Consider the following 23,418-nt stretch of genomic DNA (forward strand, 5'->3'; position numbering starts at 1 on the left):
TTCCTGTGTAACTTTGTAAGCTGAAATGGTGTAAAGCAAAGAAGCAATTACCTTAGGACACATCTTGTTAATGGTTGCACAAAATAAATCCAGATAAAGCACAGATGCTCACAGACACAGTCCAAAGCCATGATGGCTTGATGCTGAGATGCTGAGTGTCGTTCCTGGGGAAGGAGCTTGGTGGTGCCACGCTTGCTGCTGGGCTGTGTGCTGCCTCTGTAAGGGCTTGCTGCAAAGCAAACACTGCAACACTTCACTCTTCTCCCTTTTTCACAAAAGTGAAAACTCTCTTTGGATTTCTTTCTGTTAGAGTGAAAACAGGTACTAACGTAGGTCTTTTGGAAAAGCTAAGTGGTATAAAGCAAACTTTCAAGAACTAAGAGATACCAGTACTGGACTATCCTTTGGTTTCTGTGCTACAATTAGATTTTAGGTTTGAGGAGTTATTGCATAAACTTTTTTAAAAGAGCACCTAAGTTTTGTTTTTTGTTTTTGTTTTTTACTGTGTAAAAGGTGTCAATAGTTTGTGTGGAACTCATTCTATTTTGAATAATGCATAAAATGTGTCATCAAAATTAAGAAAAATCTGAGTAAAGTTTCTACCAGAATCCTTTTGAAGGTTTTAAACTGTTGGTATACTTACTACTGATATTTTGAAATTTAAGGTGAATATTATCTTGATTACTCTTTTACTCAGCTTATTTAACAACATCTTGTTTTCTCATGATTGGCAATTCTGGTTGAGAAAGGTTCGGGACTAAAACAGCACAAGTGTTGAAGGTCATAATTGAGGTTCATTGCCAGAGCTGTTTGAGGGAGCTTTTATAGACCTCAATTTGAGCCTTCTTTTTTATGACCGCAATTTAAAAGTAAATTATAGGTGCCCAGAAACAAAGCAATAAAAAAAATGTAGCCATTTTTTAAACTTCTTTCAGATAAAAGGTGTAAGTTAATTTTTTTCATTTCCTAAAAACCTCCAAATCTGGGCATATGTACAAAAAAGACAATATACAAACAGTAAAACTGAACAAAGCCAACCAAACGAAACTCCCTGGTCATAAACCCCATGCTCGTACTTCGTCACTGTAATCAAATACATGTTTAAAGGAACAGGTGAGGTTAGCACTGCTTTTAAATTAGTAAACTTTTTTTTTACATCAACAGAGACAACAAATTCATAGAGACAACCTTCCACTATGGCTTTCCTCTTAGCCAAAACTCTCATTTCAGGCTTAAATCTAAAAATTGTTACCTGATTCAGAAGTTCTTATATTGATGAGAGGGAAAAGTCATTTCTAAGTTAACCTAGACCAATATATTTGAACTCTTTCTCTTTTCAATTGTTTTAAAAAAGAATATTGTGATGTTGACATACAAACAATGTTTTTCTTGAGGATTAAAAATAAAATAAGCATAACCTGTTTTTAATGTGTTGCTGATAATTTTTAAAGTATACCTTGAACCATATTGCTTCATCATGAGACATCACTTAATAAACATCAATTACTTCTTAGGTGGTGTTCAGGAAGTGGCTTACATTCACTCAAACCAGAATGTGATTGGATCAAGCAAAGCTGAAAATCACATGAGCCGATGGGCAGCACGTGATGTATTTGAATTGAAGCAGTTTTCCCAGCTTCCTGCTAACATAGCTGTTTGTACTTCTAAGGTAAGTAGAACATAGGATAATGTATCTCTATAGTTTTTACCTCATTTTCACTGAAGCTCCTCAATAGGATCTTCTGTAAGTACTCCCTCAAAAGTACCAACAAGACTATAAATGGCTTACAAATAAGTGTAAAAAACAGAATACCATTTGGGGCACTATATCCACTAAAGATGTTTTATATTAAAAGATAAATCTATATCTAAATGCCTAATAATGTTGAGTTGCTTAATAGTTTCCCTCAGTGAAAGTCTGCCAAAAATGAGAAATCTGAGGGAATCACTTAAATCAGAACCAAAAATACTTTTCATATGGAAAAAGGGAAGTGTATCATTAGATTTACCTCCATAATTTTTCATCTAAAATGAAGACACACACAAAAACTAACTTCATATAGAGTTTATATGTTTAACAAAAGGATTTTTATAATGTTAAAAGTAATAAATACTTCCTATGGGCTCTTCTCACTTAAATTTGCTGTTATATAAAAATAAGGCTTATATAAAAGTGATATTTTATTTATACACTTTTGTCAAAAGTTTTAAAAAATATTTTCTTCTCTTTGGCTTATTATTCTTTCTTAATTCCTTAGAGCTAGGTGTCTGAGGAGTAGTTTTTCTACCACTTTATGTGTAGAAGTGAAAAATTGGTATTGTATATAACAAGGACACTTTGTTTCAAGTTAGTGCTACTTTTGGGAATGAAGGGGGGTTGGGAAATGCTATCTGAACTGTCAAGCTGAGACAGGAGATAGATGGGCCCCCAGGGCAAACAGTTTGTGTTCGTTCCTTGTGGACTGGTACTCTGAGATGGGAATAACAGGACAATTGAGAGAGGAGGCTGGACCCTGCCCAGAGGGAAGGTAAGAGACCACTTATTCCTCATTCTTGAAGTCAGTATACCTCCCAGACTACCCATGAGCAGAAAGCCTCCTTGGAGGTCAAAAGGGGAGTGATGCCAAGTGTCCAAACCTACCCAAAGGCCTCTTCCGTAGAATTCATCTTGGCCAAGAGATGCATGCTCACACATGGAAAAATCCTGAGCTATACCAAATATGGACTTTGAACCAGGCAAATCAAAATGACTGGCCAAAGGAAACCCGAAGAAATGCCCCATAAAAGTGATTCAAACTGCCATGAGGGCGCTACTCTTTCTCTGAGCCCACCCATGTGTCTATCCACACATACTCTTTTTCTCGCCTAATAAATACTTGTTTCACTACTTTCCGTCTTTGTGGGAATTCTTTTTCTGCAAAGCCGTACAGCCAGGGCCTTGTCACTGACCACTGGTCTAGCGGCTGGGATTCGGTGCTCTCACCGGCACGACCCAACCTCAGTCACTGGCCGGGAACCGAAACCCCGCTTCAAGCCGCTGCAGGCCTAGGCCACCCAAGATCAAAGCTATCTTCATTTATTTGTACCTCATCTGGTTTGACAAAGATTTTGGATTGTCTTAATAAAATCAGAATACAAAATTAAGTTCATGACCAAGGAAAATATAAATTAAGACGGAAGTTCAAGACTGGGAGAAAGTTAGAATGCAGGTATATAGGATATACTATACTTTCCCAGATATATTTTTTTAATGACAAATTTGATTGAGTTTCCTGGTAGGCAAAACAAAGGAAGTGAACAATGTATTTAGTGTTTTCTCAACTAGTACATTTAGAAATGCTGGGCAGTTTGGGTGGTCACAATGACCAAGTGCCTGACTGGCATTAATGTCTGGAGGCCAGGGATACTAAATGGCTGTCCTGGGGGGTGGGGGGAGCATCCCACATGTCGAGAATTGTTCTGCCCAAAATGCCATAACACCCTGCTGAGAAACACTGAGCTAAATGATTGTCCTTAAGAAAAAAGAAAAACAAAAAAACAGCTCTTCTAAGGAGGAGCAAAGCTTTTCCTAGGGTTTAATTTGAAAGAAATTTGTCACCTGGCATTTTAAATGGGGACCACTGAATGATCTAGTTAACTGTCAGTTGTCTTATAATATCCTTAGAGTAAATGTAATATTGAACTTTGAAAGGCTGTGCTTTTAGCATTTTTCAGTGTAATCCAAAGGCCCAGTTCCAAAATGCAACTCATGAAAGCACTTTCATGACCCAAGTATGCCACTTTTTTATATTCTCATTTGATCTGGGAGTATACCATATCTCAGCCGATGCTGTAGGTAGCATTTCTGTAGTTTGACTACCTTGTGGGAGCTATATGAACAAAGTAGGCAGAAATGTGCCAGATTTGCCAGAAGTTTACTGTATTAAAATGAAGAGCATATCAGAATCTTTTAAACAGACAGCTAATTTTTTATTAGGTTTTTCTTTCTTTTAAACCATGCCTTTTTTTTAAACCATGCTCTTTTCCAAACAAATTTTAATATGAAAGGTCAGAAAATTTGGCAAACTCTGTAGTAGATGTTAATGCAATAATTTAACTGGATATTGGTCACTAGCTTATTTAAATATTTCTCAGAGAAGAAATTTACACCCATGTAATACCTCCCAAAACGGACCCAAGAAGCAACCCCTGGATATAGAAGCAATAAAAAGTACCTTTGGAACCTTCATAAGGAAAATTGTAAAGATGAAAATGCTGGAAGTATACTTTGCCTTTAGTTGGGGAGGGGTGGGTGTGTGAAGGGATTTCCTTTATCTTTACATTAGCAATACCAGTCATTTTCAACCTTTTTCAGCCCCAGCATTCTTGAGATGAACAGCACAGTCTCATCAGAAACCTTGTCTTTTCACAGTGATTTTCAGAGTGAGGGGCATTTCTTACTAGGAAACAAATTGGAATACCCAGCCCCTGGAGTTTCTGATATGTCCTTTGAGGCCATATATCTCCCCAGTCACACATAGACCAATTTAGTAGACCTTTTTCAGGGAATATGAAGAAATCTGGTGTTTAATGACTAAATCACAGTGGGTATAAAATACTCAGGGAAGTTTTAAAGCCATTAAGCAGGAAGTCCAGTCCCATGCCACCAATGCTAGCAGGCATTATAGAACAGTCCATATAAACATACTTATTTCAGTGGCTAACTTCTTTAAATCAATACTTGATACAGTAAAATTCTGACAGAATAAGATTCAATCCCTCAGATTTGACCTATATCATTTAATACATCAGGTTAATAATATAGTTGTACTTTAGCATCTTGAAAGCTGGAATGTATTACCTATAAACAACAATCACTTGGGGATGGTATTATAAACTTACCATCAAAAAAGAAAGGTCTTGGATACACACTACTATATATAAAATAGATAGCTAATAAGGACCTACTGTATAGCACAGGGGACTCTACTCAATACTCTGTAATGACCTATATGGGATAAGAATCTAAAAAAGAGTGAATATATGTATATGTATAACTGATTCACTTTGCTGTACACCTAAAACTAACAGCATTATGAGTCAACTATACTCCAATAAAAAGTTAAATAAAAAGAAAAGTCTTGGTATATGAAAATCAGAGTTTTCAGGGCTTCCCTGGTGGCACAGTGGTTAAGAATCCACCTTCCAATGCAGGGGATATGCGTTCGAGCCCTGGTCCGGGAAGATCCCACATGCCAGGGAGCAACTAAGCCCGTGTGACACAAGTACTGAGCCTGTGCTCTAGAACCCGCATGCCACAACTACTGAAGCCCACATGCCCAGAGCCCATGCTCCTCAACAAGAGAAGCCACCGCAATGAGAAGCCCATGCACGGCAACCAGGGAAAACCCGCTCACTGCAACGGAGAGTAGCCTGCCCAACCCAGTTCACTGCAACCAGAGAAAGCCTGCACGCAGCAGCAAAGACCCAACGCAGCCAAAAATAAAGTAAATAAATTTTTTTAAAAAAATCAGTTTTCAAAATAGTTATCATACATATTTTTGTTGTTCTTAGTTTTTCACCAACATCAAAAACTAAACCTACTATATTTTTGACATAAAACTGCAACCCCTGAGACATACGTCATGCTTTCTTCCTTTTAGTTTAACTAGAAATAAAAGAACTCATATAATAAGACTCATCTTCAGTTTGTTGAACTCTTTAATATTCTAGAGGCAGAAGAAATTTTTGATTGTTATAACTAGCCTATGGCATGAAGTCTATTCAGGCTGTCAGTTTGAATTGTAGCTCTACCTGATACTTCCTGTGTGACCATGAACAAGTTACTTACCTTCTCTGTGCCTCAATTTCCTTGTGCTTAAAATACGAGTAATTATACTTCTTACCTCAAATGGTTGTTGTGAAGACCAAATGAGGTAATAATACCTGTAAAATGCTCTGAACAGTACCTGACACAAAGTAAGCAGTCAATGAATAATAAGTATTGTTATTACAACCAATGGATAAGACTGATGTCAGGTCTCTAACTCCCCTGGAGGGTGAGGATCAACAAGAACAAATAATCTATAAACAGTTGTATGCAGCTATATTTAACTATAAGTAAAAGAATGGGTGGTACTAGTCCATCTGGGGCTTTGAATTTCCTTAAAAACAAAACAAGAATGTTTATGGTAGATTATTTTTCAAATTTTTATATGTGACTGTTGTTTTTGTTTATGAAAACAAAGTCACTCAGTACTTTATATTAATTTTATTTTAGTATATTCTGTATTAGAGTAGAAGTTATTAGTAACTTTTCTCCTTAAAGCTGATAGATTTATTTTCTGTTTAGATTCATTAGTTTGTGACTATTTCTAATTCATGATATCTCCATAGCTGCTGACAGACATTCAAATGAGTGAGAGAGCACTCTGCCATCAAACTAGTCCTTTTGCATCTCTATACATATTAATCTGGGTTCTCCTCATTATAATTCTTCTGGAAACTAGAAACTACTTTAATAATATCAGTGAGATGGAATGATGGTAGTGTTGTGTTTCTCTTTACTAAAGCTATTTGTAAAGATGGTTAAATTAAGCATTTCTGAAGACTTTTAAAATATTATTTTACATAAATGAGATATTGATGACATGTCAAAGCCATTCACAGAATTTCTAAGGAAAAAAAATGATCACAATCACTGATTTCATCATATCTGGTCGATAGTATTTATTTCAACACCTTTAATGAGTAAATCATTGAACCACACCATCATCTTTGGTTAGAGATATATATGTCACTCACCGAGAGATTTTGCAGCTCTCCCTGTGGTGGTGGCTGGCAATAGTGGATTTGCAGTTTTGGAAAAACTTTGAAACCGTTATGGGAAGAAAAGAGAATAAACTAAGGTGAAGGTAAATGAAGCAAGATGAAGGCAGAAAGACTCAGCCATAGTGTTAGAAATATTGACAACCCTCTTCTGAAATCTCCAGAAATCCCTAGACCTCCCAGCTACAGTACAGTATCTTTCATCTGGGGCTCACATCCATAATCTTTCTGATTACTGAGAATTCTTTTGAGTGCTTCATGTCTGTCACCAAAGTTTTATTAGAGACCTTTGTGTGTGAAAAGATTTTGTGTGTTTGTGTGTGTGTATGCCTGTGTGTGGTCTCTGTGTGTGTCTGTGTGTCTGCAGCCAGATGCAGATGTGTTGCCTCAATTCCTAAGAAAACAAAACAAGTCCTATTTATTTGTATGAAGGCAACACAAGATTAACAGTGGCCACAATATGCAAGTATTTCACTTTCCGAGGAATACTGTAATTGAGTCTAAGTAAGAGCCTTTAACTAAATTGCAAAGGAATATACTAAATGGAAAACTTACAAAAGAGAAGTAATGTACACTACAATTATAGATAACATACTATGGTCTTTCAGAGCTTCTCAGTCCTTTGATGTAATTATTGGTAACCAGAATGACAAAAGCTATGAATCAAATGGAATTCACCCATATATTAAGAAAAGTTCTAAAATATACTATCTTTTCCATATTTCCTTTGGTTTCTTACAGTTTATACTTTTATAAAATAATTTCTACTTATTTGAACATATTTGATAAATGTCTTGAATTAAAACCTCTCTCCTAAAATAATTTCTAATTAGACCTTTTTAATTTAGCAATACAAACTATATAAAATAAGAACTTGCTTTGCCTTCAATTGTACTTGGATATTTTAGAACCATTTCTGAAGACAGCTTATTTTAAAAGACAAGATGTCTGATAACAAGGGGGAAAACCTGTGTGATTTAGGTTTAAGCTTAGACCAAAAAGAAATGTTTTAAGCATTGGAAGGAACTTCATTAGAGTTAATTTATTCTTTTAATATATGGAAGTATGTCATAAAACTTAGCTATACCTGTGTGTGATATGGTACCTCATTTTTTCAATCAACTGCGTGTTTTCAACTTAAGTTTACTTAAAGTTTTCTGAAAAGAATTGTACAAAGACAGCATTTGATTAAGGATTAATCACTATGGCAACTGAGACGTGGTGACTGAAAGGGGGAGGATGTATTCTCCCCTCAGTTTCCTGCCAGCTGTCATAGTCAACCTCTGCTGCCTGAATCCAAGCCAAAATATAGACTGTGACCAACTCGAAGAAACTATATCTGTATTTTTATAAATTGGTACAAGTATCAGACTATAAAAGAAGACTTAATCCCCTGAATTGGATGACAGACACTTGGCACTCTTGCCAGTGTTTGACAGAGAAATAACGGGTTGCTTTGTAGTAAAACCTGGATTAATAGTAAACCGTTCTTTATGTTATTGCAGTGTGCTGTAAATGAGAGAACTAAGCATGCTGTCGGCCTGGAGGCGGGGGTGGCATGGGGGAGAGAGTGCCTTTTATATAACCAGTGCAGGTTTAAGCACTGTTCAGAATACTGTAAATACAAAATGTTGTCTTAGAACTTCTCTTTCTTGTATTTGTATTAGATTGGCATTTTGTAGATTACTTAAAGAAAGGATTTCTATGAGCTATGGTGGATTTAGTTGCAGTATGTTTATACAGCTTTTGGAGTCAGCAAGGAGGGATGGACTGTTTACAATGAGCAGACTTTGGGGAGATATAGCATTCCATTAGCCTAGTTTTCAGGACAGTGAATGGCATGATGGTTTAAAGTAATTGTTCACAAATGACTGGTTTATGAAGTAGTCCAGTAAGTAAGGTTTATGGTTTCAGCATGTAGCGGAATTAACTCTTACTGGGTGGGATTTTTCATGGTCTTATGATTTTTCTTTCTATAGCTAGATGTTAATTTTATGGTGTTTTTGTATCAGAAAGTTATTCTTTCAAGTGATTTTAGTAGAGATTGGATTTTTTAAGTTGTGTGTGTATATGTATGAAATTATGTGACCAGTGCTGGCATGAAAAAGGCTGTTGTGTTTCTATCCTTAGAACTAGGATTGATTCAGAGAGATAGTGTGTCATTTGTGAAGAACACCTGTTACCTCGTCAGAGTGAGAATCTGGTGTTAACTATAAGCACCTATACCTATTCCCCTCCTAGCTGGTGGCAATGAGAAGCTGTGGCATCCTTCCTCACAGTGACGTTACCAGGCTTAATAATGCCACTAATGAGCTGATGTGTACAAAACACATTCAACTCCTTGCAAGAAAGGCATAAATTTTTATTATTGTAATTATGATTATTGCTTATTAGTAGGGGTGATGAGTGAAACTCTTTGTTATTCTCTGCAATGACTTGTTATTCTTTTTGCTGTTAATAGTACCAATAATAGAATATGTTAGAATACCATAAAAGATATCTAGTCCAGTCCTCAAATTTTATAGATGAAGGGCCCACCTTGAACTATGCCTGATTTATCATAAAGAATACTATAGAAAAAAACTGTATTTGACAGTACTTATAAAAAACTAATTTGACCATGGCCTAGACTGACAAAAATATTCTTTGCTTATTAGGAAGTAGCTTGATTCTAACTCTTCTCCTAGCTGGTCATTGTTCCAATTGCAGAGACGATTGATATGGCTTCTTTGAACAGTTTCTCCATTTAGAATAGTTGGAAGATTATAAATAGCTTAAAAATACTATCTCTTCGGGCTTCTCTGGTGGCACAGTGGTTGAGAGTCCGCCTGCCAATGCAGGGGACACGGGTTCGTGCCCCGGTCTGGGAGGATCCCACATGCCGCGGAGCGGCTAGGCCCGTGAGCCATGGCCGCTGAGCCTGCGCGTCCGGAGCCTGTGCTCCGCAACGGGAGAGGCCACAACAGTGAGAGGCCCGCGTACCGTGAAAAACTATTTCTTCAAATAATGCCTTCTAAGTAACAATATAAAAGCTTAAAGATATAAGGCCTCATTGAACTCTGATTGACTCCACCTAGCGACTTAGAGAATGTTAAGCACTTAACAGCCCTTTTCAAATTATATTTTATCCCTCTACTGAAAACCATGGTATCAATTGGACATGGCCACTTAATGGAAACACCTATTGCCTTGTCATCTGAGAATCCTGCCTGTATACATATGAATTCTGAATTTTATAGGACGAATAAATCAAAATTATAAGGTCACAATGTGAAGGATTCTTGGAGACTAATGCAAACATAATATTTTACTGATTTATTTTTTAAATGAGAGGGTACATGACTTCCCTCAGGCTCAGCAGTGGCAGTCAGCTTAAATCCCTGTAGTCTTTCAATCTTTCTGTCTTCTCTTGTGCTTTTCCCTCAGTTCCTTTGGTTTCTATTTTGCTTTGAAGGTTTTTACTTTTTTTTAAAATTCCATTTTGCTTTTCCAATATGACAAATCAGTCTAATTTTCCAAGATAACTTGCCTGTGAAGAATTACCGTCACTTTAGCAGTTAAACAAAAAATTCAGGTGGACTGAATGCATCTGTCTCTTTAAAAAATATTTTTTTAGAGTTAAAACTATCTGTACTCAAGAAATATAGTAAAACTGTTTGCAATATCTACTCTGCCAAAGGTATTTTGGCAAAGACATAATTTTTTTACTTTTTTTCTCTTTACTTATGCTTTTTCTCTACCACAAATAACCTTCAGCCTTAGTTTTTCTAACCTCCCAAATCTCCAAACCTCTCTACCTTTCAGCGTCTACCTCAGATGTGTCACTCTTTCACAAAGTCTGCCCCAATTCAGCTGTCCTTCTCCCTACACCCTTTCTGCTTCTCCCAATAGTACTTTATGTGGCCTGTTATTCTAACATATGACTTCCATGTATTTATCATAGTTATGTAAGTATACATCTTTTTCTTCTTTTCTATAAACTCTGGACTTCAAAAAATAGCACAATATATCTCTGATTCACATTTGATAATTCTGGAGACCTAAAGTAGTGTCTTGTACATAATTGATACTTTTTGAATAATTTAGGTTTTCAGTTGTTGTCAGCATATAATGAACCCAATCACTACCTTCTGAAAATTAAGTGGCTTAAACTATCTTTTCCATGAACAACTTTCATAGTTTTCCTGAAAATCCTCTGGCAATGACTTGACATTGTTCAGAGCTACTACTGAATATATTTAATTAGCCAAGGGAGACAGTCCCTCCTTATCTGAATTAAAAGTAGTCTCAGGTTTGCCTGGCATTCATGGTCTTCGATAAATTTACTCAATCTGCACCTCCAAGTAAATCATCTACTGTCTGATCCTCCACTCCCAATTCAAGTTCCACTTCTTACATGAAGCCTCAGTCTTCGGAGATCACTCTTATTCGCAGCCCCTTTCACACCCATTCTCTGTGCCAGTCATCACTGTAGACATGGCAGACACCGTATTAATGTTTGCTCTCTTCTCATGTATGTGGCAAGCTGCTTAAGGATCAGGACATGACATACATGTCTGTAAGCATCACCACTTAGCAACAGGCAGCACAGAGTGGAAGTTCAGAAAACATTTGTTACTGGTCATTCCTGTAAGAAAGTACTACATAAGGCAGATCCCCACAACCATTTTCACTATGAGTAAAGGCTCCTTAACTCTTAGCTCCACAAGTTAACGTTAAAGGGGATATACTGGCAGATAATGTAAAGATGTTAGTTATTTTAGAGCAGCATAAATGCTGGTATTCTTCATCTTCACTCATTATCTGTCATCTCTTGACCATAGTGCTGGTATAAGACATCCACTCGAGAGGGGAGAACATGGAGAATGGTGTCAGAAAGATACCCCTACCCATGCATGACTTTGTAAGCTTTCTTCATCTTAGCAGTAACAAATCTGAACAGTCACTTTGGGGCATAATTTTCTCTCTTCCAGAGTTCTGTAAAATATCTTGTTGTGTTTCTTTTCCATAGCACATGAGGCCTATCTCATTTGGTGCTAATCTCCTTTTCCAGTCTCATTCTGAGACACTCATTCAGAATTATTGACACTATGTGCCAGGCACTGTGCTAGACTCTGGGGATAGAAAGATGAGCAAGCTCTTCCTAGTCAGCCTGCAGTTTATAAATCAGTCTCCAAGCACACCATGGACTTTTACTCTTCCATGTCTTTGCTCTTGTGGTTCTTTTGTTTAAAATTCCATTTCACCTGTGTCTGCTTGTTGAACCCCTACTCCTTGTATCATCAGTGACAGTTGTCCCCTGTCTTCTCCAAAGCAGTATAAATGTTTTCCTCAAATTCATCTTTACTTATTTGTGTGTGTGTGTGTATGTGTGTGCATGTATGTCTGCTATAGCACTGATCACATTGTATTATGTGATACTTTATAAGTAAGTATCTACAGGATGCTTTCAGCTGCAAGGAATAGAATAACCATCTGAAAATGGCCTATACAATAGGCTGTTGAACTAATTTACATAACAGCAAATCTGGAGGGTGGTATGTCCAGGTGTGTTACTACAGTCCAATGACATCATAAGAATTCAGGCTCTCTCATTTTCTGCCCCACTATCCTCAGTAAGTTAATTTTTAGTTCCATGAGGCCTTTTGCCTTATGTTACAAGATGACTACTGCATCTCAAGAACATATTTCCTCATACAAATGTATCCAAAGACAGGAAGGCGTGGTTCTTTTCCTGTATCTCTCCTTTTATTGGGGAGGAAAATCTTTCTGGCAGAACATAATTGGCTTGACTAATTTGTTTATCCCCTAAGAACTGAGAGGGCAATCTACCTTCCCTGAGCACATTTCTAAGAGAACCTCAGTTTTGTTCAGACAACAAAGAGGGAGGCAGTGGCTGTTAGTAGGCCATCCACAGTGTCTGGCACTGTATTCCTGGTTAGACTGTGAAACTCTTTTGCATTAGGAAGTGAACCTTACTCTATCTTTTATTCCCAGGACCTTAAAAAAGTACCTGCTACATAGATATTCAGTTAGAGCTTACTGATTTTAATTGAATTTCTAGTAGATACCAAAGAGATTCTATACAGAGAAATGTGGAGAGTTATTCTAATTTATTAGTATAAGCATGAATTCTTTTGTAGTAGATTAGCTTTAGGCAGGATAAATATGTTTGAACTATGATCCTTGATCTAAGATGGAAGTTGTGATATTTTTGCAAGTTTCCTGATGAAGATAGAATCCCTCTTAACGTAACCAGAGTCAGCTCTCACAGCATTTATGGCAAAATTGTTGGTAGGTTGATGTTTTATTTAAAGGTGTCAGTCATTTTGTAACCAAGTTATTATCGGAATCAAATTTCAATTAATCTGTAAACAACCTTCATGACTATTTAGCATTAACTGCTTCAAAATGGAATTTGAAAGCCATATCCTACTTTTATTCAGTATTTAAGGCTATCCCGTTGCTGTGGCCAGATGAAATAATGAATACCTTAAGAGAAAGAACTTCTCATTTTGTTCATAAAAATTATTTGGGCCACTAGTATTTACCACCACACACTTTCAGGAGAAGAAAACTACTTTTAGTTTCTCTTAAGAATATCCTTGATGGGGACTTCCCTGGTGGCGCAGTGGTTAAGAATCCACCTGCCAATGCTGAGGACACAGGTTCGATCCCTGGTCCAGGAAGATCCCACATGCCACAGAGCAACTAAGCCCGTGTGCCATAATTACTGAGCCTGTGCTTTACAGCCTGCGTGCCACAACTACTGAGCCCACGTGCTGCAACTACTGAAGCCTGCGTGCCTGGAGCCCATGCTCTGCAACACGAGAAGCCACCACAATGAGAAGTCCGCGCACCGCAACGAAGAGTAGCCCCCGCTTGACGCAACTAGAGAAAGCCTGTGTGCAGCAGCAAAGACACAACAGAACCAAAAAATAAATAAATAAAATTGATTCTTTAAAAAAAAGAAGAATATCCTTGATGAATCAATAAAAATTACTAATTTTCTTAAATCTCAACCCTTTGGTACTTATCTTTTTTTTGTTTTGTTTTGCGGTATGTGGGCCTCTCACTGTTGTGGCCTCTCCCGTTGCGGAGCACAGGCTCCGGACGCGCAGGCTCAGTGGCCATGGCTCACGGGCCCAGCCACTCTGCGGCATGTAGGATCTTCCTGGACCGGGGCACGAACCCGTGTCCCCTGCATCAGCAGGCAGACTCTCAACCACTGCGCCACCAGGGAAGCCCTGGCACTCATCTTTTTAGTATTCTGTTTGATGAAATAGGAAGTGTACACAAGCACTTGTATAATTGAACTGCAGACTAAACTAGCCACTTTTTTTTATGGAACACAATTTGTATCAATACTTGAAAGAATGACTGACAAACTATGGTTATCTAGACTTGTGTATTTGGTAGATACTTTCTGTCACTTCAAGGAAGACAACAGACAGTACTTGTTGCCAGCGATAAATTCAAGCTTTCAAGTGAAAATTAAAATATTGAAAAACTTGTGGCTGCCACCGTGACCATGACCCCTTCCCAATATTTAAAAAGATTTTTTCTGATGCATAGATGGTAATAACAACAAATATGGTTTTCCAATGTTGTATAATTGTATAATGTGTCAACATTTTGAAGATCTGCATAACTGACTTAATATTTTCCAAATGACCAGTGAATGATATTACAAAATCACGCATGGGGAAAAAATTCAGCCAAAGTACAAAATATACCAATGAATTTTACTTTTAACAATATAAAAAGTTCACTGATATGGTTTCAAATATTACATGAAACTAACCTTAACTGAATTTTGGTAAAGTATCAAAAAAGAATATCTACAGTTATCTGAAAAGGCTATGAAAATATTCTGCCCTTTTTCAACTATGTATCTGTATGAGGCTGATTTTCTTCATATACTCCAACTAAAACAGCATTGTTGCAGCAGACTGAATGCAGAAGAAGATATGAGAATCCAGCTATCTTTTATTAAGCCAGCTATTAAAGACATTTGCAAAAATGTAATACGTAGCCACTCTTCTGGCTAATTTTTTGTTTGTTTACCTTGGAAAATATAAACTTTTTTGCTGATAAAGAGTTCTTTAATTATTTTAAACTTTCAATAGATATAACCTACATAAACAAAATCTCTTTGGCGTCCTCAATAATTTTTAAACTGTAAAGGTGTCCTAAGACCAAAAAGTTTCAGAACTGCCATTTTAGACCATAAGAAGGGGGTCATTTGATCATTAAATTCAGTTCTAGCGGAACATACTTTCAGTTGGCCTTTCTCTGTCGGAAAGCTTTACTTCCTCTTCTACATGACTCAAGAAAGCATATCAGAATAGAAGAGAGTGAAAATGATGTGGTTATAGGAAATCTACTCTAATTTACTAAAAAGGAGAATTATTCACAGATTTCAGTACTTTATTATTAACAATAATCTGCATCCAACTTCACAACCAGTTACAATGTCCCAGTGTTATTTGTGGCGGGGTGCTTGAAATGTTCTTCCCTAGACACTAAAGAGCCATCGATGGCCTTGTCACTGAATCAGCCTGCATAGAAGCCTACACTTACTCCAGCTGGAGGCCTGGAGGAAGGAAGTGAGAGCCTAAGCTCCCCATGGAAGTGCCAGCCACTGGAAAGGCAAGCAGGGGCGGGTGCCTGCCAAGAAAGACTTTAATTAAAATTTTTCCATCAGCACCACCCTTCCGTGATCTTTTCACTAACTGGTATTATTTAGTATAGGACCTTCAAGTAGTCTTTAGAGACATTTTTACAGTAATATAAATAATATATGTAAAGATTTAAAATTCAGTCAGGGCTCAAGATGCCAAGGACCTATTCATTACTACTTACTGGAGATCCTAAAAAGACTAGTAGAAACCAGGGCTTGTGGTGCTGAGTCCAGTGCTCAGACAGCTACCCCAAAAGGCCTTGCCTTTGTCTGTAGGAGGTATTAAGAGGAATTTACTCTCTGACCACCCTCCCATGAAGGACTGAGGGAATATTAGCCAACACTCCCTGTTGCTGGTCTGCAGGCTTTTTTAAAGGTAGTTGCCACCATCTCACCTGGCCTTTTCCCCCAGGTGAACTGCTGTGGCACTGCCTTCATGTTCCCAAATCCCAAGGAGATGGGGCTTTTGTATTTCTGTTTGTAGTGTGTGCCCCACAGTATTCACCTGCACTCCCGAGGCTATCACTTTGTTCCTTTAGATAGACGAGTTTCTTGTACAATGAGAAATGGACTGTTGTGCACACAAAAAGGGAGCTAGGCTCAGGGAAGCCAATATAAAGTTGTCCTTTTGTGGCTCACTCAGCAAGCAAAGTACTATCAAAAAAGAAAATATATATCTATATATACAAAAAACTGAATTGTAATGGTTACTCCTTCCAGGAGGAAAAGAGAACCATAATTACAAACTTTAATCTCCCTTCACCACCAAAAAAAAAAAATGTTTTAGATTTGAATCTAAGTGTTTGTTTTTTCAGACTTGAATGACATTTTTTAACATATGCAGAAAATTATACTTCAGTGTATATTCGTGGTGGGTCCTCTAACCAGCTGGCTTTTCTCCAGAGGCTGAGTGAAGACAATTCAGGGGTACCTCATAGTTGCCTTAGGTTTCTGTTGAGTGTTGGAAAACTGCATTTACAGTAATATTTCCTACCTCCAGGCAGAAATCTTGAATGATTACTTCAAAGATAAGAGGTTTTCACACTTGCACAAAGACCCTTAAAGGTCTTTGTCCTTTTAGACTCTCAGATGCCACTTGAATGAATTTATTTACATGTGCTATATGTCTTTATGGTACTCCTGACTCCCTGCTTTGCAAAGACAAGCAAGTTTATGACTTTTTATGTGTTTATAGGGTTTGGCCCTTACCCAAAGGGAGATTTCTTTTTAATCTTTTGTTTGAACAGATGTGTAAACAAAAGCATTGCTGCCTCTCAGGCTTAACTATTTAAGGTTTAATGAAGAAAAAAATGAAAGAGCACTTGTTTTTTTTTAATCTTTATGACAAAGTTGGTGTGATCAGGCCAGTGTGAGGGGTTTGGCTACATGGTGTGCCCACTTGTGGCCATGACCATAGACTGGCTTGTGAAGCTCTGTGCTATTCTCAGGAGCAAGGTGTAAACCAAAGAGCTTTCCTGTGATGGGCAGGTCCTCTGGTGATCTTAGAATCCAAACTCAGGCTTCTCAACAAGTCAGAACCATTGGGACCTTCCATTGCCTTTGAAAATCTCCCTGGTTTCCAGTTTTCTCAGTGACTAATCAAGGCTGACCATCCAGTTATGGAGAAAACAGTGAATGTGGCTGTTAAATATACATTGCTGTTTGTTCTGATATATCCTCTGCAAGGTGTTTTCTAGAGAAACCGGCTCAGCAGACAGATCCATTCCAAAATTGCTTAATAAAGATTTCACTACATCCTGGTAGCCTATCATAGACAGGCTACCCACCCTATCAGGCTGTTCTTCACTGTACATTGTCCCCCTCCAAGCTTCCTCTACTTGTGGGGGATGCAAATGAGCAGAGGAAAAGGAATCAGCATTATCTGTACCACCTATGGATGTGTCTCCAGTAATTAGCCCCAAAGAGATTTAGAAAGATGGTAGAGATTACGATAGTGTTTCTCCTGCCAAAATGGGAACTAGAGGCTGTTCATGGTTGTTTTTGAAACTCAGTCTCCTGGATTGTAACATTTCCTGCCCCATTTGTTGCCCACAGGTGGGTGTGTATGGGAAAAACTGATTCCTATCAACTTTTCTCATTTTCTTGCTATTCCTACCTAGGCGCCCTCTATAGTTCTTTAGTAATTTGCCTCCAAAATTTTTTACTTCAAAGAAAGAGGGTTTTTTTCCTTAAACATTCTGTGCACTATTCCAATGAAGTTTTCTATTATATAAAGATAAATTTCATATGTAGCAGAGAAAAAAGAAAAATGCTAATGTAATCATATGGCTGTGAGGTAGGGGGAACATTCCTTTTTTTCCTTTTCTCAGGACACTGACATCAAAGATTGTTATCTGCAAACTTTTTAAGAGTCAGTTTTATTTTTTCTTACTCTTTCATATTGAAAATCTATATATACCTTATCTTTTTTCAGTTATATCTTTTAAAAAATAACTACTGGTTCAATATTTTAATTGGCTATTGCTATTAATATTGCTATTTGGCTTAGGTCTAATGCCTTGAAATACGGACAGTACACTTTGGGTCCAAAGGAAAAAGAAAGTATTTATTATCAAAGGTCATTTGAATGTCTCATACTATTGATCTAAAGATAAACTTTCCTTCTAGAACCAATATAAACCTAAAAGTTTACAGTAAGAAATAAGTTGTACAGGATTATGTACAGTTGACTAGGTCTAGTGTAAATTCATTTTGGCTACTCTAAAAGAAGAAATTTTTCCCTACAAAAGTGCCCTCTTATTTATTGTAATCCTAATGTATATCTTTTACAACTTAAAATTATAGCTTTTATTTTACAGACTGTATACTTTATACACGTTTAAATAGTAATTTTATGATGTATTTTTAAATATATTTTATAGAGACATTAGAAAAATGAATAATGATTTTATAACTTTATCAAAATTAAGTCAAAACAGATGTTCATCATATACTACTATGCAGCATAGGGAAATACAGCCTTTGTTTTATAATAATGTAATAATTTAATAATGGAGTATAATCTATTAAAATATTGAATTACTATGTTGTACACCTAAAACTAATATAATATTGTAAATGAACTATACTTCAATTTTTTAAAAAGCAGTTATTTATGAAGTCTTTGAAGTGAGCCATTTCCACATTAAACATTTGATTGTGGATAGGTAAGGAGACTGTTTTGGCCAAAATATATTAAAACAATTACCATTTTTAGAAATAATACATATTTAATGTTTTTGTTGAACTAAATAATTTTTTATATTCCGAATTTTATTTTTAATGACAAATATTTACTTTTCTGACAATAACATGTTACGTTTTAAATGTTTAATTATATAAATCAGATTAGGACTTAACATAATTAGCCGTGGCCGACCTTTTACCTTTTTAGACCTATTTAACTCTGAAGGGGGAGGGTTTTCCTCTACTTTTTCAACATTCAACCGGCTGCTCCACATAGTACATATACGTCCAAAGGAGGAAGACATATTACCACTCATAAATTAGGATTATTATTTCAATATTCTCTGATAAATTCAGCTTCTTAAGTAACCTCACATTTCCATTCAATTAATCTCATCATCAAATGGATCTTTTAACTGTATGTTTATGTTATTTAGAAATAATTACTATACTCTTTACACTTTATTTTTAATAAAGATACCATAAGTTGAACTTGATTACTTTCATAAATATACCATAGTAGAAATACCTAACAATATCCAATAATTTATGAAGATAATCATGAACATAGCAATTACTAAGTTATAAATTAAACTCTAACAGTGTCAAGCTTTCTAAAATACTTATTAGCAGTTATATTTATACTATACAAATACTGTACAAAGTTCTTGTCTTCATAATTCCCTCCTTATCATTATAACCATAAATCTTAAGAGGAAGGAAACCTTCATCAGAATCACAGAGTATAGAAGTAATTTCTCAAAGCAAATCTTGGATAATTTAGAAGAAACTTTCTAGGAAAAAGTTAGGAGCAATTAGGGGCTTTTACAGAAACTGGGCTTTCTGCTTTCTTCATGTTATGATCTCAAAATGTCCTATCAGATACAGACATAGTGTTCCAGTTGTTGGCCATTCTGTTCTCTGGTGGAAAGAAGAGTGGGTTTATTTTGCTTTCTTGAGCAAGCAATCTCACCCTCTACCATAATATTAAGGAGCGATAATGTTATCTTTTAATTTCCTAGTCCAGCTCATTTTTACTGAATTTTTCATTACTTGACCCTTCATTACTATTGCTACTTCATAGTGTTGCCTCAGTGTCATATGACTTCCCAACTTTGACATAAGCGGTAGTGAAAGAGTTTGCGTCCAATTTCACATGGTCTGGAATCTTTTCATCTTGGCCACAGGCATTGTACTTTGCTTTATAATAAATTATAACTGTCCCTTCAATTGCAACTGCACTGTCACTATTTTCCTTACATCAGCTATTATAAAAGATACTATTTTACTATAAATAGTGAAACCAGCTTTTATAAGAAGGGCATCAAAACAAAATTGATGGGTAAACAAAAAGAAGGGTAAACAAAATTTTGTTTCACAGCCTTGTTTCAGTAAGTGTTAAACTACCCTACTAAAATGGAAAACTGAACCTAGATATTTTTTAAGTAACAGATGGGATATTGAGCCAGTGTGAGAGAACAAATGCTTTTCTCTTTTAATGATTATCTAAAATAATCAGGTTTTTAAGTGTATAATATGTGGCATAAATTAAAGATCCACATGTCTGATAGCTATGAATAGAAAAGTTGAATTTTCCTGAAGAATTTGTAAAACCAACTTGAGAAAAAATGTATCTGTTCGAAATATGAGCTTTGTAATGCTGCCAGGGTCAGAAAGACCCAGAGTAATCATGTAAATAATTGAAAATTTCCATGGCCTGGCCTGCTTTCTCCATGGCTTCAAAAATTGCAGTATATGAGGAGGGAGTGTTCTTGGTTGGCCCCATTCCTTCTCTTTCGGTTTACTCCCTTTATCCCCATGTAAACGTTCCCATCCCTCCTTATAATAATGGATAATTATTTCTTGGGAATCATCAAAGATTATGAGCTATTTTATTAGGAACTTTTAACATTCATCTTGTTTTCTTGTGATGTAAAATAAATGCATCAAATCTCTTTCAAATTTATCTTTAAAGATCAGCCTTTTCCTCTCTTAATTGATAATGTTTTAAACTTTAAGAAATGATGTCTTTGAGGAAAGTACTGTCAGCATTACTGACTGAAGCAAAGCCCTGGTTCAAAATGGCAACCTGGCATTTTGTGTTTGTCCACGTGAGTCACACTAGATTTTGAAGAAGTCAATTTCTTTTCATTAGAAGTGGTTTGCTATTAAAGAACATATAATTATGTCTTTTGTTCAGTTTATTTCAATGAAATGAACTTGAATATAAATTAAAGAGATAAATGATTTATTTTAAAAACAGAAAAAACTAAAAATGGGAGGGGGGTGGGGCTCAGCTTTTTTAAGCCCCTTAATAGTAGGGGCCTCTTTGTATATGTAAATATTTTTCTTCTCAACTGCATAGCATGGTGGCAGGAACATAATAGGTGCTTAGTAAATATTTGTGGAATGAAAGCCATTCCCTACCAACATTCAATGATATGTGCCACTTGAATCCCATTGGACTCCTGTAAAAGAAAAAAATCACTGTCTCATTGACAATTACTAATCTGTGTCTTGTAGTATTTGTATGCCTGCAAATTTCTTAAGTGATAGTTTAACTGGGTTTAGAATTCTAGGTTGACGGTTTTTCCCTCCCAGCATGTTGAAGATACTCTCATTATCTTCTCTTGGTGGTGGTGATGGTGGTAGTGGTAATGAGAAGTCTGCCTTTAGTTTGATTATTATTTCTTTGTGGGATAGCTTATTTTTCTCTGGTAGTTTTTAAGATATTCTCTTTATCTGTGATATAACAAGGTACAGATTTATTTTCATTTTTCACACTGGAGATTCTCTCTCCTTTTTTAGTTTGAGGATTCATGCCTTCTTCAATTCTCTGCCATTACTTCTTTGACATTATCTCTTCCATTTTCTGTTATCTCCTTCTAATATTTTAGAAATTTTGGTATGTTTTCTGCCATGTCTTCTGTCTCTTAATTTTTCTTTCTTGTCTTTCTTTCTTGTCTTTCTTTCTTGTCTGTCTTCCTTTCTTCCATTCTTTCTTTCTTTCTTTCCTTATTTCTTTCCTTTCTTTTCTTTCTTTCTCTTTCTTCCTTTCTTTCTTTCTTTCTTTCTTTCTTCCTTCCTGCCTGCCTGCCTGCCTGCCTTTTTTTCCTCCTTTCCTCCTTCCTTTCTTCCCTCCTTTCCTCCTTTCTCTCTCTCTCTCTCTCTCTCTCTCTCTCTCTCTCTCTCTCTCTCTGCCTAGCATTCTGAGTAATTTTACTCTACCAATTTATCAACTGTCATTGTAAGGCTGTGTAGCCTGCTGCTTAACCCATATTTTAAGTTTGTTTCTATGTCTATTTTTTTTCAAACCTATATTTCTTTTCTAGAATTTGTATTTGGTTCTTTCTCAGATCTGGTATTTTACAATACCCAGTTCTTCCTTTATCTTTCTGGATATGCTAATGAGTTAAAGTCTCTTTCAGCTTGCTTTGTTATCTATAATTCCTCAGATATGGATTCTCACATTTGTTGTATCTGTCCACTTTCATGGCAGTGGGCTTTGTGTGTTCTTTATAATTTTTAACTGAACTCTTTTTCCCCCCCCGCATTGGAATCACAAGCATTCTCTAGATTTAAAAAGTGTTCCTATGTTATATTTTTGTATTCACCCCTCATTGAGATCTATGGTTTTCACTGGTTCTGGGCCAGTTTTTTATGTTGGTTTTTAGCTTAGATTTTTCCATACAATGCAAGTGCTACAAAATCAGATTCCACAAATGGCACAGGCTGGGCATTCCATGTTTTCACCAGTGATTGTATCTAGAGTAACAAGGGAGCCTGTTTCTATCCTGTGCCCCCAGTTTGGGCTTTCCTAGCTTTAATTTGAAAACTGGATATCCATTTAATTCCTGCTGTGTTTTTATTTTGTTTGTTTGTTTTTTAATTCAGAGAGTTAAATCGTTTCCATTTTCCCTCTACACATGGAATCCTGCAGTCTAGAATTTAGGACCCTATTCCTGGGGCTGCTGAGCTTCAGCTCCCACCTACCACTATGTTACTTGGCTTTAGCATCTAGAGATTTTCCTTTCTTACTTTTGAGCTCAAATATAATTTTGTTGTTGTTGTCAAATTGCACTCAATATTTCTGTTTTTGGAATAAGATGGGGACTTTCCACATACTCACCTTACCATTTTGTCAGGGAAAATGGAACCATACATTTTAAAATTATTTTTTTCTTGACTCACTATTTTTAACAATTTGTGTTATGCAAGACACCCTTAGTCTGTAAAATAAATGTGATTCTATCTGTAATTTCAACCACCTCTAGTTAACATCTTAACAATCACTAAGTAATTCTTGCAACCCACTGGAGATTGAAGTAGGATTTACAAAACTAGTGTATTGCATTATTATATAAAGGTTGTTATTTCTTAAAAGTTTGACTGCTTATATAAGATTAAATAACCAAAAGTCTGCTTAATAATATTGAGAGAAATTGCTGAATTAAATTTTTTAAACATCCCATTTTTATGCCATTATTTATATAATCATTAATTTTTATCCTTGTTTAGGAGAGTGGATGCCAGCATGTGTATCAGTATACCCATAGTCTTGACAGTAGAAACATCATATTACCATTACTTTTATTGTATCTTTAAGAAAGGTATATCTTTAGCATATATCTTAAACAATGAAAAGAGAAACATCACATTACTGCTACAAGTAATATCTTTTTAAAGATCTAACAAGATCTGACAGTGATATTACTTGGAGAATATGATATACTAGATTGTAA

The 23,418-nt window shown here is 36.1% G+C and overlaps 1 protein-coding gene across 1 annotated transcript in view; it reads left to right on the forward strand.

The window, feature by feature from the left end:
- The window catches only part of ERCC6L2 (ERCC excision repair 6 like 2), a 140,043-nt gene that overhangs the window by 107,663 nt on the left and 8,962 nt on the right, over positions 1-23,418 (forward strand). The window contains exon 17 of the mRNA XM_060155378.1: positions 1,515-1,669. Coding sequence (XP_060011361.1) covers positions 1,515-1,669 — 155 coding nt within the window. The remainder of the gene's footprint in view (positions 1-1,514; positions 1,670-23,418) is intronic.

The sequence above is a fragment of the Lagenorhynchus albirostris genome, chromosome 7, assembly GCF_949774975.1.
Source record: "Lagenorhynchus albirostris chromosome 7, mLagAlb1.1, whole genome shotgun sequence".
NCBI classification, from domain to species: Eukaryota; Metazoa; Chordata; class Mammalia; order Artiodactyla; family Delphinidae; genus Lagenorhynchus; species Lagenorhynchus albirostris.